This window comes from Bos javanicus, chromosome 11 (genome assembly GCF_032452875.1).
Source record: "Bos javanicus breed banteng chromosome 11, ARS-OSU_banteng_1.0, whole genome shotgun sequence".
In the NCBI taxonomy this organism is placed as follows: domain Eukaryota; kingdom Metazoa; phylum Chordata; class Mammalia; order Artiodactyla; family Bovidae; genus Bos; species Bos javanicus.
In genome coordinates this window covers 38,929,302-38,955,991 of record NC_083878.1, presented here as the reverse complement: position 1 = coordinate 38,955,991, position 26,690 = coordinate 38,929,302, and the positions used below count along the sequence as shown (strand labels likewise).

Below are 26,690 nucleotides of genomic sequence, written 5' to 3'. Positions count from 1 at the left end.
TCAGTGTCGATCTGTTTGGGCTCATCTTTATTGGGACCCTCTGTGCTTCCTGTCTGAATATTTCTTTCCTTCTTCAGGTTTGGAAAGTTTTCATCCATAATTTCTTCAAATAGTTTCTCGAAATCCTTTTTTTTTCTTTCTTCCTGTAACCCTATGTTGGCACCTTTGATAGTATCCCAGAGATTTCATATGTTGTACTCACATGTTTTTATTTGTCTGCTGTTCTGATTGGATGTTTTCCATTAGTCTATCTTCCAGATCATTTATGCATTCTTCTGTGACATTTAGTCAGCCATTTGTTGCTCTTAGTGTGCTTTTTATCTCAAATATTTAATTATCTATTTTTTGTGTGTGCTACTTCTTTATAATTTCTGAGTCTTCATGAAAGATTAACTTTGTTTACATCAATTTCTCCCCTAATTCAGTCAGCCTTATTATTACCAATATTTTGAATTATCTGTCTGGTAGATTACAGTCTGTTTCATTATTTTTTCAGAAGTTTTCTCTCGGTCTTTCAATTGAGAGTAGTTTGTCTTTTCATTCTACTTAACTTTCTCTGCCTCCATGAATTTAGATGAAACAGTTACCTATTTTGGTCTTGAAGAGGTGATCTTATGTGGGAATGTACCTGTGTAAACAGCATGTGTTCAATCCCTTTGATGACAGGGATCGATTTGATGTGGCGGCCAGTCATGTCTTCCTCAGGGAGTGCCGGCAGCTATCACTTTGGTAGGAGGTGCAGCTGCTGACAGAGGAGTTAGAGTCTGATAGGGGTGTGAGGCAGGACTGGCTCTCTGCTCAGCGGCCATCACTGCCCTGTCAGGTTGGGGGTCTTCTCTCCAGTTGCTGGAATAGATTACCTGAAGGTTTGGCTCAAGCTAGCTCCATTCCCTTCAATTGTGTGCTGTCCCTTCTCCCCACACTGGGACCTTTGTACCAAAGGAGGGCACTGCTGAAGTAGAGTTGGTGTGCTCACAGAGGCCCAGTGCTCTGCCTGTGTAGGCATCTGGGGCTCTGCTCAGATGTAGCACATGGTGCATCTCTTCCCCTGTTGCAACCACCTTAGATCTAGTGCTAGACTATGGCATGCAGTGGGCAGGGCCAGAGCATTCACTTGGCTTGGACTGGGGACCTCTCTCTTCCGTGCCTGGGGGCAACACCTGTACACTCCTCAGGAGTAGAGTCCAGACTTCTCTAGTCTTTCTATCTGTCCTAATGCTTTTTAAATCAGTCAAATGGGCTTGCCTGCTATACATAGGACCCCTGGACTGGGATACCCAGTCTGCACCTTGAGCCATTCACTCCCCAGGGTGAGCGTTCACATGTGCAGTCTCCCTTTTCCTCCTGGCCCCCTCCCAGGTGGACAGATCCTGGCTCAGTGCCTTTCTTCCCATCCTACCCAAATATGTCTGTATCTTTCTTACAGCATTGCTTTTATAGGAGACCTTCTGCCCATTTCCAGTTAGTTTTTCATAAGAAATTACTCCACATGTAGATATATTTTTTATGTGTTTGTGGGAAGGGAAAAGTTCCACATCATCTTATTCCACCATGTTGACCTCCCTTCTGCTAATTTTTATTCTACTACATAAAGATAACATAGAATCTCTTTTTTGTGACAGCAGTGAGAGGAATCAGTTGTTTGAACACACTCTTTGTTCTTCCCAATACAACTAAGCCATCATTGTAGACTATTTATCTTGCAATTTTCCACATCGGGAGACCAGGTATTCAATTTATAACATTTAAAGTGTACAATATTAGTAACAGAATCCCAAATCAAAAACAGTATGGAAACTTTTAATCTCTAAGAGTCCAGAATTAGGGTAGACTCCAGACAAGGTATAATCCATGTTTCAGCTCCCTTCTTCATAGTTCTCTTGGCCCTACCCTCTCCTGTATGCATGCTTTCTCCTCAGGATGAGTTCTCAACGACAGTCAGTATGGTTTCATGCAACAGACAACTCTTCCTTATACATCTAAAAAAAAAAACTTCTTCCCCAGCAAAACTTAGACGAACCCTGTTGGATCATGTTGCCACAGTTGGGCCATAGGAATGCTGTGTACTAATGGGCTGATGCTGGGCTTCCTAAACCAATTACTGGCAACTAGGATGAGAGTACCAAGATGAACTCTGAGTCTAGGCTTTAGAATGACCAAGGTTCAGCGATAGAATTGGAAACAGCTTCTCCTCATTCTCTTGGGCAGTGTCTTTCTAAAGCAAAGGAGAACTGTCTTAGGAAAAAGAGAAAAATGAATCTTGGGTCGCCAGTCAGCATGGTCACTGTTGAGAGGTAGGGCTAGACTGAACCTGGTGAATGATGATGGTTAAAAAAGACAGAACAAAGCCCTCCCTAGGGACTGTTATCTGGACTGTCAGGAACTCATTCTTACCTAACCCAGATTTTTGAAAACGGAAAACAGATTTTGTATAATGCTGTTATTAAGCCCATGCAGGTTGGCCCATACACAAAAATGGCCCATACAATCAAAGGCCAATTTCAGACCCTTTGTGCTTCTTTAAACCTGCATTCCTGATTAGCATATGAATCCGGTTGCCATGGCAATTACAGTGGTGTATATTGTGTGCTGTCACTTTAGAATAGGACCTAGAAAACTAACGGTGCTAGAATAGAAAATGAAAGCCTTCTTGGTAATAGGACCAAATGGAATTATAACTTGGGCATCAAAACTGAGAAACATTTCCACAAAATGAGAGGCTCTTGTGTTTTACAGAGACATTCTGAGATTTCAGTGAAATGAGACTACACTTCACTTATGATTGCTCCTTGCTTCCAAATGGTTTTGTGGTACCTTTAACATTTAAACTCATAAAATAGGGCAACTAAACAACTAGGAAAGACAAGGAAGAAGGAAATGGAAGAAAGTGAGAGAAATGTTGGGTGGTGTTTGGTGGTATATGCATCTTAGTATTGAAATTTCCATATTAGCCTGCTATGTTTATTCTACCACTTGCTGGAAGAAGAGGTAAGGATGCTGGGTGTGGGAGATACTTTAGCCTCTAAGTGCAAAGGAGTGGTGGGACAATCTTTTAGGCAAGATGTATCATTAGCTAAGGATCTGAACACAGAGGGTCCCTTTTCTACTGGGTGTTGCCAATCCAAAAACTTTGCACTGTGTCTGATTCAATCATGTTTCTCCTCTATTCTGGCCTGGGAGTAACTATCTCTTTTGTTCTCCACCTGAGCTAGGGAGGGAGAGGTTATATGCAGGAGTCAAAAAGCCTGACTACTGCCAATTATCCCAGGATCCCATGCCATGGGTGTATCAAATTCTTCCTTGTTAACATCCTTGGAGCCATGACTCCTTCTTAAACAATACCCTCCATCATGTATTTTGAATTTTGGATCCATTCTTCAATGAGATAATGTTTTGTTTCCCTTCTTTCAAGAATTCATCATAATTGAGCATCTACAGAGTACACTATTTTTTTCATGTTCTACTGGAATTATGAGTTTATTAAGTATCTTTTCCATCATTTTTAGGGATCAAGGCAAGAGGGAGAAGCAGTAGTATGTACTCATTCTGCCATTTTGAAGTGAAAGTATTCACAAACATTTCTGTGGTGGCACGAAAAATAAAGAAGAAATGGTTATGTAAATTGTTTTTCAAACATACTCTTCCTTTGTGAGAATCTGACAAATGCCCCTTTTCTGCATTTCCAAAATCACAGCCTGTGATTGGTCATGACAGGGCCTGTGGCAGGCGGAATGCGATGTAAAGGACAGAGCCTGGAAGTACATACGTGCGGCTAGAATCTCTGTGCGGTAGACTGTCCCTTCCCCCAGCCTAATGGTATAAATGGCTCACAGGTCTAGGCTCTAGTATCTTAAAGGACTCACCATTGTTTCTTGTGAACTGTCAAGATCATTGAACTTTGGAACTAGGAAGACTACTAAGAAGCTTAGAGTAACTCAGATGTTGTCTCCATGAGGCATGTCAGGACATTGAGGCTCCATGAGGTTAAGTTGTTCAAACGCACAAAGCTGATAATAGTCACATGCCGAACTCGCTGCCCCAAAGTCAGCCTCACTAAGCCAAAGGCCTTTTATTCAATGCGGCACTTAGTAAAGCATGCTGCTCCAGCTGAACGTGCTGACACTAGCCTGTACTGCATTTAATCCCACCAAAAATCTACTAATCTTACAAAGTTGTACCATATGAAATTGCTGTTTTTATAATCCAGAGATGGTCAAATATTGGTAATCTCATATAGTTCAGTCTGATATATTGTCCTTTAATTGTATAATGAGATGGAAAAATTTTTCTTTCAGAAGTAAATATATGAATTCCTCATAGAAGTATCTTGAGCTTGTTGGGAATTTACCTTGATAAGCCAGCTTGAAGTAGGCAGATCCTTTCCGAGAATGGGTGACAGGATTTCTAACAGAATCAGTTTGTCTTTGAGGTGAAAGAGGATGAGGCAACAGAAAGCTTGCCATAGAGTGAAAACTCTGGAAATGAGAAGTCACGAGGAAAAGTAGCACTTCCTCAAGATCACGAAAATGGGTATTTGAGGGAAACTTATTTAGGTCTCAAGGATAAAGGAAGATCTTACTGGTACCCAAGATACTATGGTTCCATGTATTTCCTGAACAGTCACATTGTGAGTAAGGAACCGAAATATGTTTATTCATGTGATAGTGGTAGACATTCTTTAAAAGTTCATTGAATTAAAGAATAAGATTGTCAGTATGTTGCTGGATGCCACATATGATCTAAATATTCTTTAGTGCATTTAGCATGTGCTAGAAACTTATAAAGCATGAATATAAAAAGCTTAGATTCTGATAGACTGACAGCTTCAAGGCTGGTAAAGGTAACCTACCAAGATATGGAAATTAACCTTTTTTCCCAGGGAAAATAAGATAAATAATCTGGTCACATAAAAGAAGGGTATCACTCAGTTTTACTGATAAAAATGTTGGGCAGTAGCAAGATTCAGACCCTGAGCTGTCCATCTACTATGCCATTTAAAGTAGGGACTAATGCTAAGCCGAAGAAGCCTTGTTCCACAGTGATTTCCAAGAAGTATGTCTGTCCTCTGACTTGCGCCTTAAGTCATTCTTTCCTCAAAAATGCAGAAGTCTCTTAGAGACACCAAAGTTTTCCATTTCTTTAATACTTCCCTTCTAGTTTATATCCTTCTGTCTACTAGTATTTTAATAATAAATAATGGAGGTTTAATATTAATCTATATGAATTAAAAGTAAAAGATACCTAATTTTTAAATATTCTTAAGTACCATTCTAAACTTTTTAACTACATTATACTAAAAAAAATAGTGAATTAAGGAATCTCTAAATATGAAATCCCTCTTTAAGAGCATATTTAAACATGCCTTTGTTTTATATTTCTATCATTATTGTCATCATACATGAGCAATATGATACTTAGCAACTATGAAAAATCTCAATTTAGGGAAAACATTTTGAAGGAAAAAAACACTGGGATTAAATAATTTATTACCGTTGCTAAGATGAACACATATACTTGATACTCAATTTTAACTTTAGAACTTTAAAAAAATAGTTTTAATACAGTATCAAAATTTACACAAGTATTTTGTCAAAAGACCAGTGTGCCTTGTATTAGCTTCTGCAGGCTCTACTGCAGGCACAAAACTTTTTTTAAATGTCTTCAGAGTGTAGGAATACAACAATTTAAGGATGAAAGCTTTTCCAGAAAAGGTGTAAATATAGCAAGCAATTTTCCCTTATAGACTAATAATATTCTCAAAATATATAACGTTTTAAAAGAAAAGCTTAAATGGTAACCCAATTACAATAATTAGAAAGATAATTCTATAGCAAATTAATTCATAAATATTTTCTGAGAATAGGATTGCCTTTTCATCACAATAACATTCAAAAAAGTATAACAATTCCTTCACCAATGACAATTAATACATGTATAATGAGCCCACTTAAAAACAAGAGCAACAGAATATCTGCTATGAATCAAATCTGAGTAATTTAGAAGAAAACTGGGAACGTTGCATTCCTACATTTATAATTTTATATTACAATATAAAGTTAGCATTCGGTCACAGGCCTCTTGCACATTCATACAAGAAACTATCATTGCATTTGAATAAACACAAAATACCTATCAGCATTTCCAATACACATAGTCTATTACTTTATATATATATATATACCAAAAATAAGGAAAAACTAAAGCTAGCACACCTCCTTTTCAAATCTCAAGCAATCTGAACAAGAGCTTTTAGCTTCAATAATGAAGGACATGCGTCAGTTTCATAAAACGTTAAGATAGCTGCTGTAGGCTAAGAAAGCTTTTTCCATAAATGCAGTGCAATATTTTAAAGTTTACAGAAAGTTTATTAAATATAACAGCATGTCTAGAAACTAAATTGTAGAAATTGACATCTCACAGCTGGAAACACTTAGAAAAATTGTTTGCTTGTTCTTTAATTGAAATTGTTAATATTAACATTAATGAATACACTGAAGATGGAGGTTGATATGTCCCCAAGATGTGTCTTCATGAATAATACATTAAGATGAAAAGAAAAGATGTATTTACTTTGATCAATTTAAGTAAATGGCACTCTGACAATGCACTCGACAAAGTCCTGCTACCCTTCTAGCTGGTAAGGAAAACTGATGTGGTATTTTTAGTACCTCAAAAGTCAAAACAAAATCCAAGAAACCTAACCTTATCTTGCATCCAAATTAATTATGCATCAGGAACTAGTATTTTATTGACTAAAATATAATAGGTGACCAACTCTCCAACTTGGGAAGCTGGAAACCACTTGCTATCTTCAACAACATGGTAGAACACTCCCACCATGATATACAATGATTCAATTCTATCAAAACCGCTGAGGCTCTACTGGACTCTTCCAATCATGCAGGTTTCCCCATTACAATCTTAGATCTGAAGAGTCAAAAACATTTTAGTTCTAATGAAAATATTGGAACCAAAATGGTGATTTTCAAAGCTACCTTGTTTGAGATGGACTGTAGTGAACATCAAAGTGAGAGACAAAAAATACAACTTTAGCCATACTAAATTTTATCAAGGGAAAATATGTGCAATGTACAATTGCTCCAGGTCTGTGGAAATCCATTCTTTCCTCTCTTATCTTTCTGGCAGTGGTGATGTCATGTTTGAAAGAGAGTACATCTCACATGGGTCCCTTGTACTGGTTTCCAGACAAATGTTGCCTAATTCCAGGACACGAACCTGCAGCATCTCCAAGTTTCCTCCATACAACCTTAAGAAAAATAAGAAAAAGAGTAAGCATCTTAATTGTCCTGTTCCACAAAGGGGTGCGTATGTTTTTGTTTTTTTTTTTTAAGGGGGGAAATCTATGCGAAGGACAAAGAGGAATATAAGACAAGAGACAAAATATTCACACGAATGAGCTCAAAAATAAAATGAAATGTGATGCAAGTTTCTAAATCATGAGAACTGCTCAAGAGACAGGAGTGCCATGCTTCTTTAGCAATCAGGGTCAAAATTACAAAATGATAGGCCAACTTACATTGGTTATGAGAGTGGTCCTCAACTCTGGCTGTCCACTAGGAATTACTCTTAAACAGGTAGGGTTGTCTATTTTTTTTAAATCTGTCAACATGATTCTAATGTGTAGTTAAGAATACATGAGCAAAATCATCCTTGTTCCTATATTATACATCTAAAATGAGGAATACCAAAATGTTAAATAACTAAGAATAAAAGCTCCTTCACTGTCTGTAGTGGTTTAAAGTCCTGAGCTAGTAGTCTTAGGGTCACTCGTAGACTTCCCTTGTTTCCCTGTGGAATGGGGGCCTTGCTGCTGCTGCTGCTGCTGCTGCTGCTGCTGCTAAGTCGCTTCAGTCTGACTCTGTGTGACCCCATAGACGGCAGCCCACCAGGCTCCCCCATCCCTGGGATTCTCCAGGCACGAACACTGGAGTGGGTTGCCATTTCCTTCTCCAATGCATGAAAGTGAAAAGTGAAAGTGAAGTCGCTCAGTCGTGTCCGACTCTTAGCAACCCCACGGACTGCAGCCCACCAGGCTCCTCCATCCATGGGACTTTCCAGGCAAGAGTACTAGAGTGGAGTGCCATTGACTTCTCCGAATGGGGGCTTTAGTTAACATAAATCTTAGCTACCCAATAGTATATCTCAGATTACGACAACAGAAAGCATTCAGATGCAGGGAAAAGATAAGAATAAATTCAAAAGTCACTAAAAAAAATATGTTAAAAATCAGGCTATTTTAAAGGGACAATAGCAAAGGGTGAGATTAACAACAAGTAAAACCACTGAATCCAACAATGATATACCAATATACTACATTAAGAAACCACATAGTAACAGTCATAACTCTTAGTGTTTCACTGTTAGGATTATGATCAGATTGACTACTTCCACAGAAATTTACATTGCTCTAATGAACATAAACCAGCTGGTTCATCAATACTTCTTTGTTTTCTCTTTTAAAAGAGCAGATATTCCAGTGAAGCAGGTTTCTAATCATAGTAACACATAAGCATGTAGGGGTCTGTCTACCTTCATTTTGAAACCTATGGAACAATTCACCTCTGTGTGTTAGCAGACACTACTATGTGGTAGAGATGTCCTGTCATATTTGAAGGGAGCTGTAGTTATGGTCTTTAAATATTTGGGAGGGAATTTCCTAGTAGCTTAGATGGTAAAAAATCCACCTGTAATTCAGGAGACCTGGATTTGATCCCTGGGTCAGGAAGATCCCCTGAAGAAGGAAATGGCTACCTATTGCAATATTTGTGCCTGGGAAATCCCATGGACAGAGAAGCCTGGCTAGCTACAGTCCATGGGGTTGCAAAGAGTCGGACACATCTGAGCATACATAGCAGTGAGTGGTTCAGGCTGTTAGGGAAGTGTCCTTTCTCAATACACTGACTGAAGAGGGACACATTCTGAATCAGGAAGCCAACGGGCACTATGGACTTTCCCTTTCTAGCCCTTAAATGGTATTACATCTACCCAGAATGCTTCGATGTCTTGTTTAGAAGCAAAGGATAGATTCAAATGATCAGGAACAAAAGGCATTAGATGATTACAACTCCAAAGTGTTGTGTACAACTCCCTCTCCAAGTATTCAAATGTAGAATGTAATGGGCCTTAACCCTGAAATTACATGGTGAAAGGAAACTCAGAGAAGACAGAACTTTGAAATAAGCCAAAGACACTAAGACAGACACAGAGTAGTGACTTGTTAAATAAGTAAGAGAGCTGACCAGTTGGGTATCTGAGATGGTTACTGAGATGCAGGGCCAGTCAAGTATCTCAGCTGCTCTCAGGGAACTGACAAGGGCCAAACAGAAAAACCTAAGATAAAACTATTACTATAAAAAGATAGATAATATACTGTTTCTTAGAGAACAGTATATTTTTGTGGTAGAGCTTGGAAGAGACTAGAAGCACTACATGCTTACTAATCAAAATGATGGTGCTGTGAAGAAAGGTTGTTAACATCTATAAAATGGAAGACTGTATAGATGTTAACCTATTTCCAGAAAGAATACCAGAGATGGATATAAACCTGAGTCTTTTAACTGATTTCACATTATGAGAAAGCTTTACATTTCTGTAACATTATTGTAAAAGCCCATAATTCCTCTAATAGGTTTCATAATCTTATATACATTATTGCTTAGAAATTTTGAAACTGTCCCACAAACTGTATTTTTGTTTATTCTCCAATATTTGCTATGTGTTCTTGATGTGGATATAACTTACAATGGTGACATAAATATTTTAAATCAACACTTTTTTTTTCTTGTGGCTTTTAAATAGTTTCCAAATATAACAGTGCTAACAATCAGATTTGAACTAATTTACTTTTTTTGTTTCTCAAATTTCGGTGACCAAAGGCAAAAACAGAAAAGATGCTCTAGAGAACTTTCAAAGGTAAAAAGCTCTTGGCTTTCTGAAGGCAACAATAATTACCACTGTGTGTGTCCTTTTGAAGGATTTTTGGAAATACAGGCAAATCAAGATCAATGCAAAACTAATCAAGATCCAATTCATTAGTGGGTCCCTTCTCTACGAAATAAATTTTCTAATATCTAAAAATATTTCATCAAAAAAGAGACAAGAAACAGTCCTGTGTTTATTTAGACAAATTCTGGCATTGAGCACAATAGAGATGGTTTCCTCTGTAAGATACATTGATTTTCATTCTTGAGAAAGAAAATGGAAGTGCCTAGATTCACTACAATTGGGAAAGTGGAAAGAGCTGGTCCTCAGAGAAAATCTGGGTATATGCCTGACTTCCCTATTCACTAGAGGACAATTTGCGGCAAGTAACTTAATTTCAGAATCTTAGTTTCTTCAAGTATAAAATGAGAGTTCCTACCCCAATTGCCCAAGATCTGGTGCGAAACCCAGACTTCTGAATTATGAAGGAGGCTCAATATGACTCTGAGAACCACTGAAGATATGACCTTCTATGGTCCCTTCCAGTTTTACAATTCCTAATGTTTGAACTTTAAAATTTATCTGAGGCAGGTGTTCAAATTGAAAAGCTTAAGAACAGACAAAAAGCTACAGAAGACAAATAGTGATACATTTAGGAAATCATGACATCTAGAACCAATGACCATTTGAAAACAGACAACAGATAATGTAAGAAAGACACCACTACAGGCAAGCAAGAGACTATACGTGCTGGGGCAAGAGCGCTAATTGCCCATGGGACTTATTTAACATTTCCTGGATTCTAGGAATGCCTCAGGGAGGTAGGTAAAGGAGATACCTGGTCCTAATAGCCTAAAGCTGAAGGGTATTTCTAAGCAATTTTGATATCCTAATGAACAAAGGATAAAAGTACAATGAACACCAATTCAAATCAAAGCTTAAAATAACTGACCATGAATTTTTGCTTTTAACAAATGTCTTCCCCATCATATTCTACTTAGTTTTTAAATAAATTCCACAAATTATATTCTTGATTAAATGATATATCCAAAGCATATTACTCAAAAATTAAAATTAAGATTAATCAAATCCAAACCTCAATAACAATTACATAGGCTAAGCATTGTGAAAATAGCATGTCTTCTTTTTTTTTCCCCACTGTATTTCTGTGATTTCATAGGTAGATTTCTGTGTGTTTATCTCTTAAGTTCATATCTATCTCTTACTATTTTGAGATACTGCTGGGCATGACATGAAGCACACCTCATATGAGTGAAGAACTTAGCGAATATTACCTATTGGGTTGGCTAAGAAGTTCACTCCAATTTCTATGGAAAAAACAGAACAAACTTTATGGCCAACCCAATATTAAGATGGTGATTTTTTTCCCCCAAGTATTGCTACAAATAATCTGCAGAAGGTTGTGTTTTCTTTGTTTATCATAGGTTTTTAAACACTGCTCTTTAAGGAAAACTATGAAATGGAAACTGATCTATTTTATCAAAACTAGTAACATTTTAGGAAATGTATTGTTCAGAAACTTTCACAGTTCATTCTGGAACACAGAATTGGCCGATTCTTGCTCACCTGCATATTTTACATGATTATTGTGTTAAAAAATACCACAATAACATTTACTAAAGAAACTCAAGGTTTGGTTTTACTTTTACATAAAAAAATAAAGGCATTTGGCCAGCATTTTAAAAGTAGGTATTCATGAAGCAAAATCTAAGCTATGATGAGGCTTTCAACACAGAATACACAATAAAGCACATTAAACTTACATTGCACATTTCTCTGACTATAGCTTTTTCTGTCTCACTAAGGTCATGTTCATACTCTTTACCCTGTTGACGATCTATAGTTTCCTGAACATCCAAGACCTGGATTTGTTGAAAAAGAAAAGCAAATTTCACATGGAAAAAAAAAGTTTGTTAGTTATGAATAAAAATCATCAAGGAGCTCCACTTTGTAAAAAGAAAAAAAAAAACCTTAGTTTTTTTCCATGTCTGCATATCAGAGTAGGTTAGTATATGGCAAAATCTTTTAAAAGAGTTGATTGTTCTGAAAGCTATCTGGAGTCAATTCTACTTGATTTTCAAATGGCCGTTAAGAGCAATCTACTGCATCACTAATAGTCAATTGAATTCATTCATGTCCAAAATAATTAGATGCATTTAGTTAATTTGGTCATTAAGATAAAGCTGACTGTCAACCATTTGGAGATAGTCAATAAATCTTGCTCCATTGTAAAGACTGGCATGTAATTAATTATATTACTCAACAGTCCAAATGATATGTAGACACGGCCTACAGAAAAAATGACTAAAAAGGATAATAGTGACAGGTGAAACTCGTCAGAACCCATAAGAACTTTTAACATGAACGTACTGACCTCAGAGTTCTTGCCTGGATGTTTTCCTGATGCCTAGGACAGGACTGTGGAGACAGCTCTTTGACAAAAGCAAAGAGAAGCAATGGCTCCCCAGTTGTGAAAATATGTGAGCAACACTAAGCATTTTTCATTTTTCATCTGAGAATGAGGTGTTTTTAAACAATTTTAGATTCTACCTCTCTAAATTATTCCTAAATGAATTGAGAATAAGATTCTGTTCAAAATGTCTTTAAAAGTTTCATGTCAATACTCTATTTAGTACAAAACAAGACAAAACTTTGGCCTTGAGTGCTGTTTGTTATTTTTCTCTACATCAGCTTCTAAATCAAATCACTGATGTAGTATTAAAAAAATGTTTTTCCTAAAAGCTCCTGTATAATCCAGACTGAACTGTAACACTGCTAAACCCCTTGGTTCTATTGCCACGGTCAACGCTGATGGCCACACCTAAAGGTGTCACCTGAGAATTCACACTTAAAGGCCTGAAGCAGAACCCTACAGAGTCAGTTCACATTCTTTTTATACTTAGAGGAAATTATTGATGATGCCCAATGAATATTCATAGAAAACTTAAAGCACTCCTTGGAACAAGCTCATTTGCCCACAAATTCAATTTATTATGCACCTGAGAGACGTGTACTTCAAATCAGTTAATTTCTGCTAAATGAAGTGAAGCTCCAATTAATAGTTATGAATTTTAAAGCAAGAAAAATGTGGCGTATTTCAAGTGGACTAATTCCTCACGTTGATTTACAAACTCTTTCCCCCAAACTATGACCATGGAGTTAAAGTTTAGAAATTTTTAAAACTTTACGAGAAGATGAGAAACTGAGCCACTGTTTCAACTACCACTTTCAGAACAGAAAAAAATGATCTAAATCAGCTCTAGATTGGTAGCCTTTTAAAAACAAAACATGTCAAGAGGCTACATTTTTTTTATGTTGAGGTATTCCAAAGATGCGTTTCCCAGAGGCTATGCTTGCACATATTTCTGTCTCAACTCATGGAAGCAAACGCATTCTATATTCAAGAGCCTCCAGTTACTCAATCAAGGTGCTTTAGTTGCTCAGCATTACCCATCAGCCAAGTGAGGACACTTCCTCTCAAGATATCTTCCTCTCAAGATAAAATTTTGTATGAATTTGGAGAACACTGAAGAGCTCTTCCTTGCCCTCCCCTTCCTTTTAGGCCATACTACCACAGCTGCGCTGAGAAACCAGGAAAAGACGGCAAGTGTGACCCACTACACTGATCTGATTCCAACTGCACTTGTTGAATAAGGCAATGGGCTGAAACAGGCTTCAGTTTGGAAAGCAGGGCAGTGTGTCATTTCTGGAGCATGTGTAGATACCAATACTACAGGCTTGAAGCCACGCCTTCATTTTTCCATTTCTAAAGTGCTTTCAGATTGCTAGTGCCTGATTTATGCTCAAGTAACAGCTTGTTTAGCATGCTGTTCATACTAAACAGTATCCAAAGGCTGTTGCTAAGAGCAAGCCAGTTGATAAACCAGCAGCTGTCAGACAAAGGGCAGGGAGGGCCCCTCATTCTGGTGTGCCTTCCCACAAATTCCCCTCAGTTGTTCATTTTGTGAGGTTTCCCAATCGAAACAGGAAACACCAAGTTCATTGCCACTGGCCCCCAGCATAGTTCTACCACCTCCCCTTATCAGCAATCTGTAAGTGCTTGGGAGAAGCACACTCATTTCATCTAAGTTACAGCAAAATGTAATGAGGGAGCTAAATCAACTGCTAAAACAATCATCCTCAAGTCAAGTAAATATTTTGAAGTTCTCATCTACTTCTTTGCTTTTCTGCATGCCAAGGACAGTGTGGCCCCCTGCATAAGAGTGCCTCATCAGCCTGTGGATAAATCATTCTGAAACCAAAACAACTTTAGAAAAGTTGTGAAATCCATGTGGCAAAAGCAGGACCGAAGCACTCTACCTACTTTATGGCTCAGAAAGGTTTAGTCAAGGCTGCTGCTGTTGTTGCTAAGTCGCTTCAGTAGTGTCCGATTCTGTGCAACCCCATAAACAGCAGGCCACCAGGCTCCTCTGTCCCTGGGATTCTGCAGGCAAGAATACCGGAGTGGGTTGCCATTTCCTTCTCCAACGCATGCATGCATGCTAAGTCGCTTCAGTCGTGTCCGACTCTGTATGACATGTAAGGATTTAGAGATAATTTGGAGGACAGTGTTTTATACTTTGGAGCTGATGAAATTTCAAGGAATTGTCTCAGGTTTTAATATGATTTTTATTGCCTGCAGTTTCTTCTTAGGTAAATATTCATATTGCATATTATTAATTTTACTTATTGGAAAGCTCATTACTGGTAAAAAAAAATAAACTATAAATTTAAGCCACATCTTTCTTTATTTCAGAATCTTAATTATAAGCCAAAAATAATATATCTTTATGAATAAGACCAGATGTCTATTTTCTATAGTCTATAAAGAGGCATTAACTAGACTTTGAAGACTTAATTTCTATTTAGTGGTGAACAGAGTAGGCTTTTGTTTATTAGAAAACTTTTTTTTAGTAAGTTGCACAACGTACTTCAGTTGCAAAAAGAAAAATATGGTATCCTTCGTTATTCTGGCTACCTATTAAGTTCCTGTATTTGAAGACGTCCATGCTACAAACATTGCACAGAAAATACCTGTAACAATATTTTACACATACATGCACATCAGACTTCAACTTCAATGCAGATAGATATGAATCACATTACTCAAAACAAAATGATAAAATTAGAGATTCAATTCAACCATAAGTACTCAAACCCACTATTAGTTTATAAAATTAAAATCATTCTTCAAAACTTAATATTAAAAAAAAAGTATACCATAGGGGTCAAAAAATAAAGTATCTATGGTTAAAACGAGACCGTGAGGATTACCAGACTATAGTGAACAAGCCACAACACAACTGAAGTACTGAAGAAATGGTTGTACACAGTTGGTTACCTTAAGAGAGTGTACCACGGGTTCAGGCTGCTGAGAAGGTGTGGTATGTCCACTGAAGCTAGCTGGAGAGTTGGGTGAACTGTTACTCCCATCAGCCCCAGATGACAACCTAAAAGAACCCTTAGTAGAAAATCAACAACTTTGTTATTAAAACAAAAGTCGTTTATAACTGAAGAGATGTCATTCAATATTCAATTTCACTGCCAAATGAGAATTAGCCTTTTTTTCCCTAGCCTGTCATAAGATGCTATCAACCTGTTAATTGGAATACACTTGCTGCTTGACCAGCAAAAAAAAAGCTAACCAAGAGCCATCTCTATGCATTTCCAGATGTCAGCTCTGATTTACTGAAGAGAGCAATGCCCCCTAAGGAATGCCCATTAAGAACATTTTAAGAATGATTTTTGAAACTTAAAGATACTCAAGAGTAGGGAATTTGTGAGTTACTCCACATTTGAGTTAAAATGCTCACTCAGCATGACAAATGCCATATTCCATATGTCTCAGAAAATGCAGATACATCACATTGGAGAAATGGTGTCCCTTACCTATGGCGGAACATTTCCCAAAGAGATTTAACCATATGCAACATTTTCTTCAATAATTCTCTTATTTTATGAACTTTTAAAAAATGAAAAAAAAACAGATTGCAAATTATAAATTTGTAGTTTAGTGACTTTTCAACTGAATTGCTGAGAAGTCAGAACCTGGGCATTATTAATTTGACCTGCAAAAGTCACAGTCGCCCATACAGGAAATGGGAAAAAGTAAAAATGTCACTTTTTCCAGGGCTCCTTAGGAAAAATATTAATGGATCAGGAAAGAAAAAGAACATCAGTGATCTACCCTCCTAGCAAAAACAATCTAATGGGAATTTTCCTGTTTTTAGGGTCTGAGCGATTTTAATTTCTATCCATCAACAAATCTGCAGATTTTTTCATACCTACTAGATTAATAACTGTTCCCTTTAACTTGACCCTATGAATCTAATCCCCTGAGAAGGAGCCATGGAAGGCGCAGCATGTGTGGATTCTTGGTAGGAAGAAACAACAGTGATCTGGGACATTAATTTTCTAGCATCCACAGGAGCGCTTCTGTGTTGTGCATTTTAGGGATGGGTGGGAGAAGCTGAGCACAGCAACAGTTACAGGTGTGGGTTTTACACAAACCGTGCTAACTGCAGAGAAATTAACTCTTGCTATTGATTTTTACAGAGATTATCATTTATAATGAATTGGGAATATCTTATCCGTTCCCTCGTCACTGTCCTTTCTATCTATATGTCCCTGAAGGCTGTCCTTGCCATCTCACAAGCCAACTGAGGCCATGTTCTTTCCTATGCAATCAGGTCAGGTCCTGCCCCCACCCTCATTAGCCAACAGGGAGAGGAAGCCATGGATTATGACATTTAGGTGACCTTCCAGCTTCTGTTTGCCACTGAAATTAATGATGCAATTAATAGCAGGTGATGACATAGGACATACAATTGTCACAGCCCAACCCGCTCTGGGAAAAAAATATAAGGTTTGTTTTGTTGTAATTTGAATCATATCAATCATAGAGTACCTAAAACAAATAATAGAAAGTAATCTATATGAAGTTTAAAGATGATTAATAACAGGCACATGCCCCCCATCCAACCACCAAATTTGGACATTCTCTTCCTTTGTAGAAATCAAATATTTCCAAAACAAATGAGGAACTAAAGGAAGTTCTTCCCTGAAAAGCTCTGGTTCTCTACTATTCTCTTTCCTTACAGGTACCACCCTTAGGAACTCTTGGGAAAAGGTTTCTGAGGTTATACAGAATTCACATCCACGTCTCATTTGGGCTCCACCACTGCAGTGCTGTTTCCTCTGAATGGTAATCTAACTTGTCAGGCAAGATCCCTCCCCTTCTGGAACGAACACCCTGCAAATTCTTCCTTTTCTGCCCAGCCTGTTTCAAATCCCAGATCTGACAAAATGTGGTAGGCATGTCCAATTCTAGCTTCTTTGCCCTTGGGCACAGGACCTCTATCTTTCAGGGTAATTTGGTTTAAGAGAATTTCTGAAATCAATGATAAGTAGCTTCCCTAAACCACATTCTTTGGGCAATTTAGCATTGTTTAGACTTAAGGACAGTCCTGCCTACTCAGAAAGACATACCCTTTTATTAAAGAAGTTTCACCACCGTCATCATCACAAAAGCTACAGTGGAAGCTACATAGGTGAGGGAAGGAGGAAGAGGTGGTGGCAGGCAACTTATTCACGGATTCAAGCTCTACTTCAAATCTGCTTTGCAAGCCATGGACTTAGTCATCATTAGAAAGGTAAAGTTTCATATTTCATGTAGTTTTTCATGTAGCTGCAAGGGTTACTGAATGCAGGTTAAGTTGTACACTAATGGATGCTAAATAGTTTTCTTGATTATAACAGAAACAAGCACCTCATTCTTTCTGTCACATCTCATTTAGTTACTATAAAATAAAACTTTAGATTTCTAGTGCTGATTGGTAGAGTTTTATCTGGGCTTTCTCTAGGCTCTGGGCTCCATCAATACATAGTCTCAGTTGAATAATATGTTTTCACTAAAGTACTTTTTAAAATATGCTACTGGGTAAAATACTAGCACCAAAAATATTTTAAAAGAGTCCCTTGGAGTTTATTTCAATAAGATTTAGCCTGCTTATTTAAATTGTATCTTGGCTGACTCAGGAGACTGGGAATTTAAAAAGAAAAAAATCTTACTGAAATTGGAAATGAGAGTCCCAGCTTTGGGGTTGCTTGTTTTAAAGCCACACGTGACCACACACAGTGCACACACCACCGCTTGGGTCAGCGGTCAGTTTGAAAGGGCAAGGAATAATTTTCCGAGCTGGTCTTGACACTTCTGGTGGTGTCTAACAGTTCATTTTCATGGTCACTGACAATCCCTTTTCAAAAAAAAGGTGTAGGTACCTTTCTCCTTCTTCAATGTTTGGGGTTATTCAACTTTCAGCCCCAGGTTCAGGGGGAAAAGCACTGAAGGTAACTATTCAGAAGATAAAAGACTCTATTCCCGCCTTCCCTCCCCTGATCTGGACACACAATGACTTTCCTTCATGTGTGCAGACTTGTTCTCTCCCCCCAGTATAACTTTTCCTCTAGCAACAGAATCCATCTGGTTACACACAAGCAAATCAGTAGCTGACTCATCTTCACTCACCGGGAGAGTGGGCAGGCATCGTCCTATTCCTCGGCACCCTTGCCACCACTGCAAGACCCGCCGGGCTCTGGGCCCCCAGCCTTTCTCCATATTTGAGCTGTTTCTAGTTGGAGGTTGCCTTCTATTCTGGGTGGCCTTATATTTGGAACAATATAGTACAATCACTCAGAAAAATGCTGTTTCCCAAGTCTCAAGAAAGCAGATAGAACAAGAAGCTTAATGAAATGAACCACAGTGACCACAATGGCAAGCTGTAACATGCACCTCTAACAAGGGAGAACATTTAAAAACTCAGTGAAGTCCTGTATGTAAGAGCTAATATTGATTCTTTTTTTTTAAGTTTTGGGCAGAGGTATAACTAATTCTCAAGCTATCAAAAAGAGATAGATGATAATGCCAAAATTCTACCAAAAAAAAAAAAAAGGAAGCTATTTATACAACTTAATTTTGTTGGTTTTATTTGTGAGAAATAGAGAATTAACATAAGGTCTTCTAAGTATTTAAACCAGTATCTTCAGAACTTAGAAATTATTTAAATGTAGTTGGGAGCACTCAGACCTTATGTTAAGAAACACACGTTGGGTAGATATATTCATATTCATAAAAACTGACACTGCATCAAATTCTCAGCAAAATTTCTATACACTGAAGAGTATATAATGAACTCAGAGATCACTGTTGCAAAAAACTATTTTACATGGGGCATATACATAATTATCAAAATTTCTATTAATCAGTCATTTCCCAAGTTTCTGTACTGGTTGTAACTAGAGCTAACATATAAGTGACACAAAAAGAAAATAAAAAGAGTTTTCATCCCTAAATTTTAGTTTTTTCAATGACCAAACTAATTTTATTAAAATGATCAGAAACAAAATTAACTCATCTGTCCATAATTTCCTTTCCCTGCCAGCTTTCACTAAGACCTTCTAAGAATGCTATGTCCTAAAGAATAAACAATTTTTGAAATATAGAAAACTTGCAAATGTAGTCTAAAAATTCCAGTGTACAAATATTTAAGTTAATTTTAGGAGACTTAAAATGAGAAAATAATTTGTTAGTTCTCATTAATCTGTTATTTGCTTTATGGTGAACAGCACTGGTCTAATTTTTACTTTTCTCAGACTTTTGGAGGCTGAACAATAAAGAAAATATACCATGGTCAGAAGTGAAATCAGAAAGGGAGCAATGTCAACCAGCATTTGGTACTCACAAAATTTTATTCTGAGTCTACAAAATAAGTACAAGTTACCTATTAAGAAAGAAAGTCACACATATTCTTCACATATAGCAGAGAAAATTATATATTTGCAGTTGGACCACAATGAATATCTCCTCAATCAACACTAATTTAAACTTTGCACTCTCAGTAATCATCTGTCAGTGTCTATTTCCATTAAAGATTTATCCAACAATTTATAATATGGTGGATGGCTGAAAAGTCACCCCCTATCCCAATCTGCACAGTTTTGTTCCTGGGATGATCATTAGCAATGAATGAAGATTTTTTTTTACAAATGAGCTCTATATTCTAAATTTGGTTCTCTCCAAGACTTAAACATCTCACAGATTTCATGTTTTTTTGTATCCAACAACCAAATAAAACATAAAATTTTCTTTCATCTGTATTTAATGTGTAGTGAGATTAAATCCCAATGCCTCTCCACTGTAACAAAACTTATTACAATAACCATGAAATCTAAGGTAATATCTATGACCAGTTAGAGGCCTGCTGGAAGGAGCAGTCATTTATTTTCATTTCCAGAAAGTTGATACAACGTGCAATAGCAACATTTTTCAGTATCTTGTAAAAGGTTCTTTTTAAACATACTCAATACAGATTGTAGAGGATTAATCTCATAAAACGGGGCAATATATGTATTCTTGCCTCAAGAGCCCCATGAACAGTATGAAAAGGCAAAAAGATAAGACACTGAAAGATGAACTCCCCAGGTCGATTGTGCTACTGGAGATCAGTGGAGAAATAACTCCAGAAAGAATGAAGAGATGGAGCCAAAGCAAAACTAACACGCAGTTGTGGATGAAACTGGTGATAGAAACAAAGTCCGATGGTGTAAAGAGCAATATTGCATAGGAACCTGGAATGTCAGGTCCATGAATCAAGGCAAATTGGAAGTGGTCAAACAAGAAACTGCAAGACTGATCATCGACATTTCAGGAATCAGCAAATTAAAATGGACTGGAATGGGTAAATTTAACTCAGCTGACCATTGTATCTACTACTGTGTGCAAGAATCCCTTAGAAGAAATGGAGTAGCCATCATAGTCAACTAAAGAGTCCAAAATGCAGTATCTGGATGCAATCTCAAAAATGACAGAATGATCTCTTGTTCGTTTTCAAGGCAAACCACTCAATATCACGATAATCCAAGTCTATGCCCCAACTAGTAATGCTGAAAAAGCTGAAGCTGAACGATTTTATGAAGACCTACAAGACCTTCCAGAACTAACACACAAAAAAGATGTCCTTTTCATTATATAGGGGACTGAAATGCAAAAGTAGGAAATCAATGAATACTTGGAGTAACAGGCAAATTTGGCCTTGGAGTACAGAACGAAACAGGGCAAAGGGCGATAGAGTTTTGCCAAGAGAACACACTGGTCATAGCAAACACCTCTTCCAACACAAGAGAATACTCTACACATGGACATCACCAGATGGTCAATACTGAAATCAGATTGATTACATTCTTTGCAGCCAAAGATGGAGAAGCTCCATATAGTCAGCAAAAACAAAACCAGGAGTGGACTGTGGCACAGATCATGAACTCCTTATTGCCAAATTCAGACTTAAATTGAAGTAGGGAAAACCGCTAGACCATTCAGGTATGACCTAAATCAAATCCCTGATTATACAGTGGAAATGACAAATAGATTCAAGGGATTACATCTGAAAGATTGCCTGAAGAACTATGGATGGAGGTTCATGATGTTGTACAGGAGACAGGAATCAAGACCATCCCCATGGAAAAGAAATGCAAAAGAAAAATGGCTTTGTGAGGAGGTCTTACAATAGCTGTGAAAAGAAGAGAAGCAAAAAGCAAAGAAGAAAAGGAAAGATATACCCATTTGAATTCAGAGTTCCAAAGAACAGCAAGGAGAGATAAGAAAGCCTTCCTCAGTGATCAGTGCAAAGAAATAGAGGAAAACAACAGAATGGGAAAGACTAGAGATCTCTTCAAGAAAATTAGAGATACCCAAGGGAATATTTCACACAAAAATGGGCACAATAAAGGACAGAAATGGTACGGACCTAACAGAAGCAGAAAATATCAAGAAGAGGTGACAAGAATACACAGAAGAACTATACCAAAAAGATCTTCATGACCCAGATAACCACGATGGTGTGATCACTCACCTAGAGCTAGACATCCTGGAATGTGAAGCCAAGTGGGTCTTAGGAAGCATCACTACAAACAAAGCTAGTGGAGGTGATGGAATTCCAATTGAGCCATTTCAAATCCTGAAAGATGATGCTGTGAAAGTGCTGCATTCAATATACCAGCAAATACGGAAAACTCAGCAGTGATCACAGGACTGGAAAAGGTCAGTATTAATACCAATCCCAAAGAAAGGAAATGCCAAAGAATGTTCAAACTACCATACAATTGCACTCATCTCATACACTAGTAAAGTAATGCTCAAAATTCTCCAAGACAGGCTTCAACAGTACATGAACCGTGAACTTCCAGATATTCAATCTGGTTTTAGAAAAGGCAGAGGAACCAGAGATAAAATTGCCAACATCCACTGGATTATCAAAAAAGCAACAGAGTTACAGAAAAACATCTATTTCTGCATTATTGACTATGCCAAAGCCTTTGTGTGGATCACAATAAACTGTGGAAAATTCTGAAAGAGATGGGAATACCAGACCACCTGACCTGTCTCCTGAGAAATTTGTATGCAGTTCAAGAAGCAAGTTAGAACTGGACTTGGAACAACAGACTGGTTGCAGATTGGGAAAGGAGGAAGTAAAGGCTGTATGTTGTCACCCTGCTTATTTAACTTCTATGCAGAGTACATCATGTGAAATGCTAGGCTGGATGAAGCACAAGCTCGGATCAAGATTGTCGGGAGAAATAGCAATAACCTCAGATATGCAGATGACACCACCCTTATGGCAGAAAGTGAAAAAGAACTAAAGAGCCTCTTGATGAAAGTGAAAGTGGAGAGTGAAAAAGTTGGCTTTAAGCTCAACATTCAGAAAACTAAGATGATGGCATCTGGTCCCATCACTTCATGGCAAATAGATGGGGAAACAGTGGAAACAGAGACAGACTTTATTTTAGGGGGCTCCAAAATCACTGCAGATGGTGATTGCAGTCATTAAATTAAAACATCCTTGCTTCTTGGAAGAAAAGTTATGACTAACTTAGATAGCATATTCGGAGAAGGCAATGGCAACCCACTCCAGTACTCTTGCCTGGAAAATCCCATGGACAGAGGAACCTGGTAGGCTGCAGTCCATGGGATCGCTACGAGTTGGACATGACTGAGCGACTTCACTTTCACTTTTCGCTTTCATGCATTGGAGAAGGAAATGGCAACCCACTCCAGTGTTCTTGCCTGGAGAATTCCAGGTATGGGGGAGCCTGGTAGGCTGCCGTCTATGGGGTCGCACAGAGTCGGACACGACTGAAGTGACTTAGCAGCAGCAGCAGACAGCATGTTAAAAAGCACAGACATTACTTTGCCAACAAAGGTCCATCTAGTCAAGGCTATGGTTTCTCCAGTAGTCATGTATGGATATGAGAGTTGGACTATAAAGAAAGCTGAGTGCCAAAGAATTGATGCTTTTGACCTATGGTATTGGAGAAGACTCTTGAGAGTCCCTTGGACTGCAATGAGATTCAGCTAGTCCATCCTAAAGGAAATCAGTCCTGAATATTCATTGGAAGGACTGATGTTGAAGCTGAATCTCCAATACTTTGGCCACCTGATGCAAAGAATTGACTCATTGGAAAAAACCCTGATGCTGGGAAAGATTGAAGGTGGGAGGAGAAGGGGACAACAGAGGATGACATGGTTGGATGGCATCACCGACTCAATGGACATGAGTCTGAAAAAACTCTGGGAGTTGGTGATGGACAGGGAGGCCTGGCACACTGCAGTCCATGGGGTCGCAAAGAGTGAACATGACTAAGCAACTGAACTGAACTGAGCTGATATGAGCCAGATTTTCACAGATGAATAAACTACTTTATTATCATTTTAAAGGAAATGGTACTCTTTTAGAATCAGGATTATTGACTTTCTACTCATTTCAGCAACTTTCTTGTTTTAAATCAGGTCATGGAAAAATGTATTCTGGACTGGCCATCATTTTTGACCTTCAAGTAAAATATAATGAAGGTTTTCTGCTAGCTCTACAGTTGTCAATCATGCTATTTTTTTGAAGATAGATTTACAGAATATAAATCATCAGTAATTCTGGTTGGAGTGATTTCTGGCAAATTCAGAACCTGAAGTGGGAACACCCAAATTTTATCCAGGAATTGGGAGAACAATTCCCAACCACCTTAACAAAGTCATTTCCTATTTTCTAAGGAATTCTATTTTGCTTTGTTTTCTGCAGTTTTCCAAAAATTCAAATTCATTTTTTCCCTAAAAAGTAGGCATGAATGACCCTGCTATGGTACTCATCAGCTACTGTTGAGCAACATTATATATAGTTAATCTGAAAATTATTTAGTATTCCATTTATTTAGTATTCTATCTATTTAGTATTTATTTAGTATTTTGCATGTTATTTAACTTTCAGTTCAGTTCAGTTCAGTCGCTCAGTCATGTCCGACTCTTTGCGACCCCATGAATCGCAGCACGCCAGGCCTCCCTGTCCATCACCAACTCCCGGAGTTCACTCAGACTCACGTCCATCGAGTCAGTGATGCCATCCAGCCAATCATCCTCTGTTGTCCCCTTCTCCTCCTGCCCTCAATCCCTCCCAGCATCAGAGTCTTTTCCAATGAGTCAACTCTTCGCATGAGGTGGCCAAAGTACTGGAGTTTCAGCTTTAGCATCATTACTTCCAAAGAAATCCCAGGGCTGATCTCCTTCAGAATGGACTGGACGACTGTCCATTGACTGTCAGCTATGTCATCATAGCTGACATCATAATCAATGGGTGAAAAGCTAAAAGCATTTTCCCTAAGCTGAGCAATAAGACAGGGATGTCCCCTCTTGCCAGTTTTTTTCAACATGGTGCTGGAAGTCCTAGTCATAGCAATCAGACAAGAAAAAGAAATAAAAATACTAATTGGAAAAAAAAAAAGTGTCACTGTTTGCAGATCAGATCAGATCAGATCAGTCGCTCAGTCGTGTCTGACTCTTTGCGACCCCATGAATCACAGCACGCCAGGCCTCCCTGTCCATCACCAACTCCCAGAGTTCACTGAGACTCACGTCCATCGAGTCAGTGATGCCATCCAGCCATCTCATCCTCTGTCAGATGGCATGATACTAAACAGAGAAAATCCTACACATCACCAAAAAACTATTAAAGCTCACCAGTAAATCAAGTGAAGCTACAGTATACAGGATTTATACACAGAAATCTGTTGCTTGTCTATGCACTAATAATTAACTATCAGAAAGAGAAAGCAAGAAAACAATCACATTTAAAACTGCATCAAAAAGAATAAACTACTCAGGGGTAAAATTAACCAAGGAGATAAAATACCTGTACTCTGAAAATTATAACATTCTGATGAATGAAATTGAAGATGATACAAATAAATGGAAATATAATCTGTGTTCGTGAATTGGGAAAAAAATAATATTGTTAAAATGTCCATACTATTCAAAGGAATCTGCAGTCCTAATGCAATCCCTATCTAAATATCTATGACATTTTTCACAGAGCTAGAACAAATAACCCTAAAATTTATATGGAACCACAAAAGACTTAATAGCCAAAGAAATCTTGACATAACAGAACAACACTGGAGCTATCATGTGCCTTGAATTCAGACTATACTACAAAGCCACAGTAATCAAAACAGTATAATGCTGGCACAAAAATAGACACTTAGATCAATGGAACAGAATAGAGGGCCCAGAAGTCAACACACATACTTATGGTCAATCAATCTATGACAAAGGAGTTAATAACATACAACAGGGAAAAGATAGTCTCTTCAATAAATGGTGCTGGAAAAAACTGAACAGCTACATGTGAAACAGTGAAATAAGAACATTTACTTACACCATATATACAAATACACTCAAAATGTATTAAAACCTAAATGTAAGATCAGATGCCATAACACTAGATGAAAACATGAGCAGAACAGTCTTTGACATGAATCAGCAATGTTTTTTGAATCTGTCTCCTAAGGCAAAGGAAACAAAAACAAATGAGACCTAATTAAACTTAAAAACTTTTGTACAACAAAGGAACCCATTGACAAAATGAAAAGACACATAATGGGAAAAAATATTTGCAATGATATGCCCAATAGGAGTTAATATTCAAAATATTTAAAACTCATATATATATCTAAAGCTCATATATATATATATATATAACTCACATATATATGAGTTTTAAAAGCTCATAAAACTCAGTATCAAAAAAAAAACTGATTAAGAAATGGACAGAAGACCTAAATAGACATTTCTCCATAGAAGACACACAGTTGGTGAACATGCATATGAAAAGATGCTCAACATCACTAGTTATCAGAGAAACGCAAATCAAAACCACAAAGAGGTCATCCTGCTCACATCTGTTAGAAAGGTTATCATCAAAAAGACTGCAACTAAACACTGGTGAGACTGTGCAGAAAAGGGAACCTTTGTGCACTGTTGCTAGGAATGTAAATTGATGAATCCACTACGGAAAATGGTATGGAGGTTCTTTAAAAAACTAAAAAGAGAACCACCATAGGATCCAGCAATTCCACTCCTGAATATATATCTTAAGAAAACAAAAACATTAATTCAAAAGGATATCCCCCAATGTTCATAGCAGCATTATTTACAATAGCCAGGATACAGAAACAACCTCAGTGCTGACTGATGGATGAATGTATACAAAAGATATGTAACTATGCATGCATGATCCTAGTTCCCCAACCAGGGATTGAACCCACACCCCTTACAATGGAAGCACAGAGTCCCAACTACTGGGCCATCAGGAAGTCCATACTACCCATTTTTTATGACATGATATCTG

At 37.7% G+C, this 26,690-nt stretch overlaps 1 protein-coding gene across 9 annotated transcripts in view; it reads right to left on the bottom strand.

The window, feature by feature from the left end:
* Positions 1-5,450: 5,450 nt before the first annotated feature.
* CCDC85A (coiled-coil domain containing 85A) overlaps positions 5,451-26,690 on the bottom strand; it is a 225,390-nt gene continuing 204,150 nt past the window's right edge. For 2 of the 9 annotated variants that reach the window (XM_061432437.1, XM_061432436.1), the window contains one exon: positions 5,451-7,267. In XM_061432437.1, the coding sequence (XP_061288421.1) occupies positions 7,218-7,267 (50 nt within the window). In that variant the 3' untranslated portion in view covers positions 5,451-7,217. Of the gene's footprint in view, positions 7,268-11,726; positions 11,826-15,304; positions 15,425-18,490; positions 18,626-26,690 lie in introns of those variants that run through there. The other 7 variants (XM_061432431.1, XM_061432432.1, XM_061432433.1 and 4 more) reach the window with 7 other exon arrangements.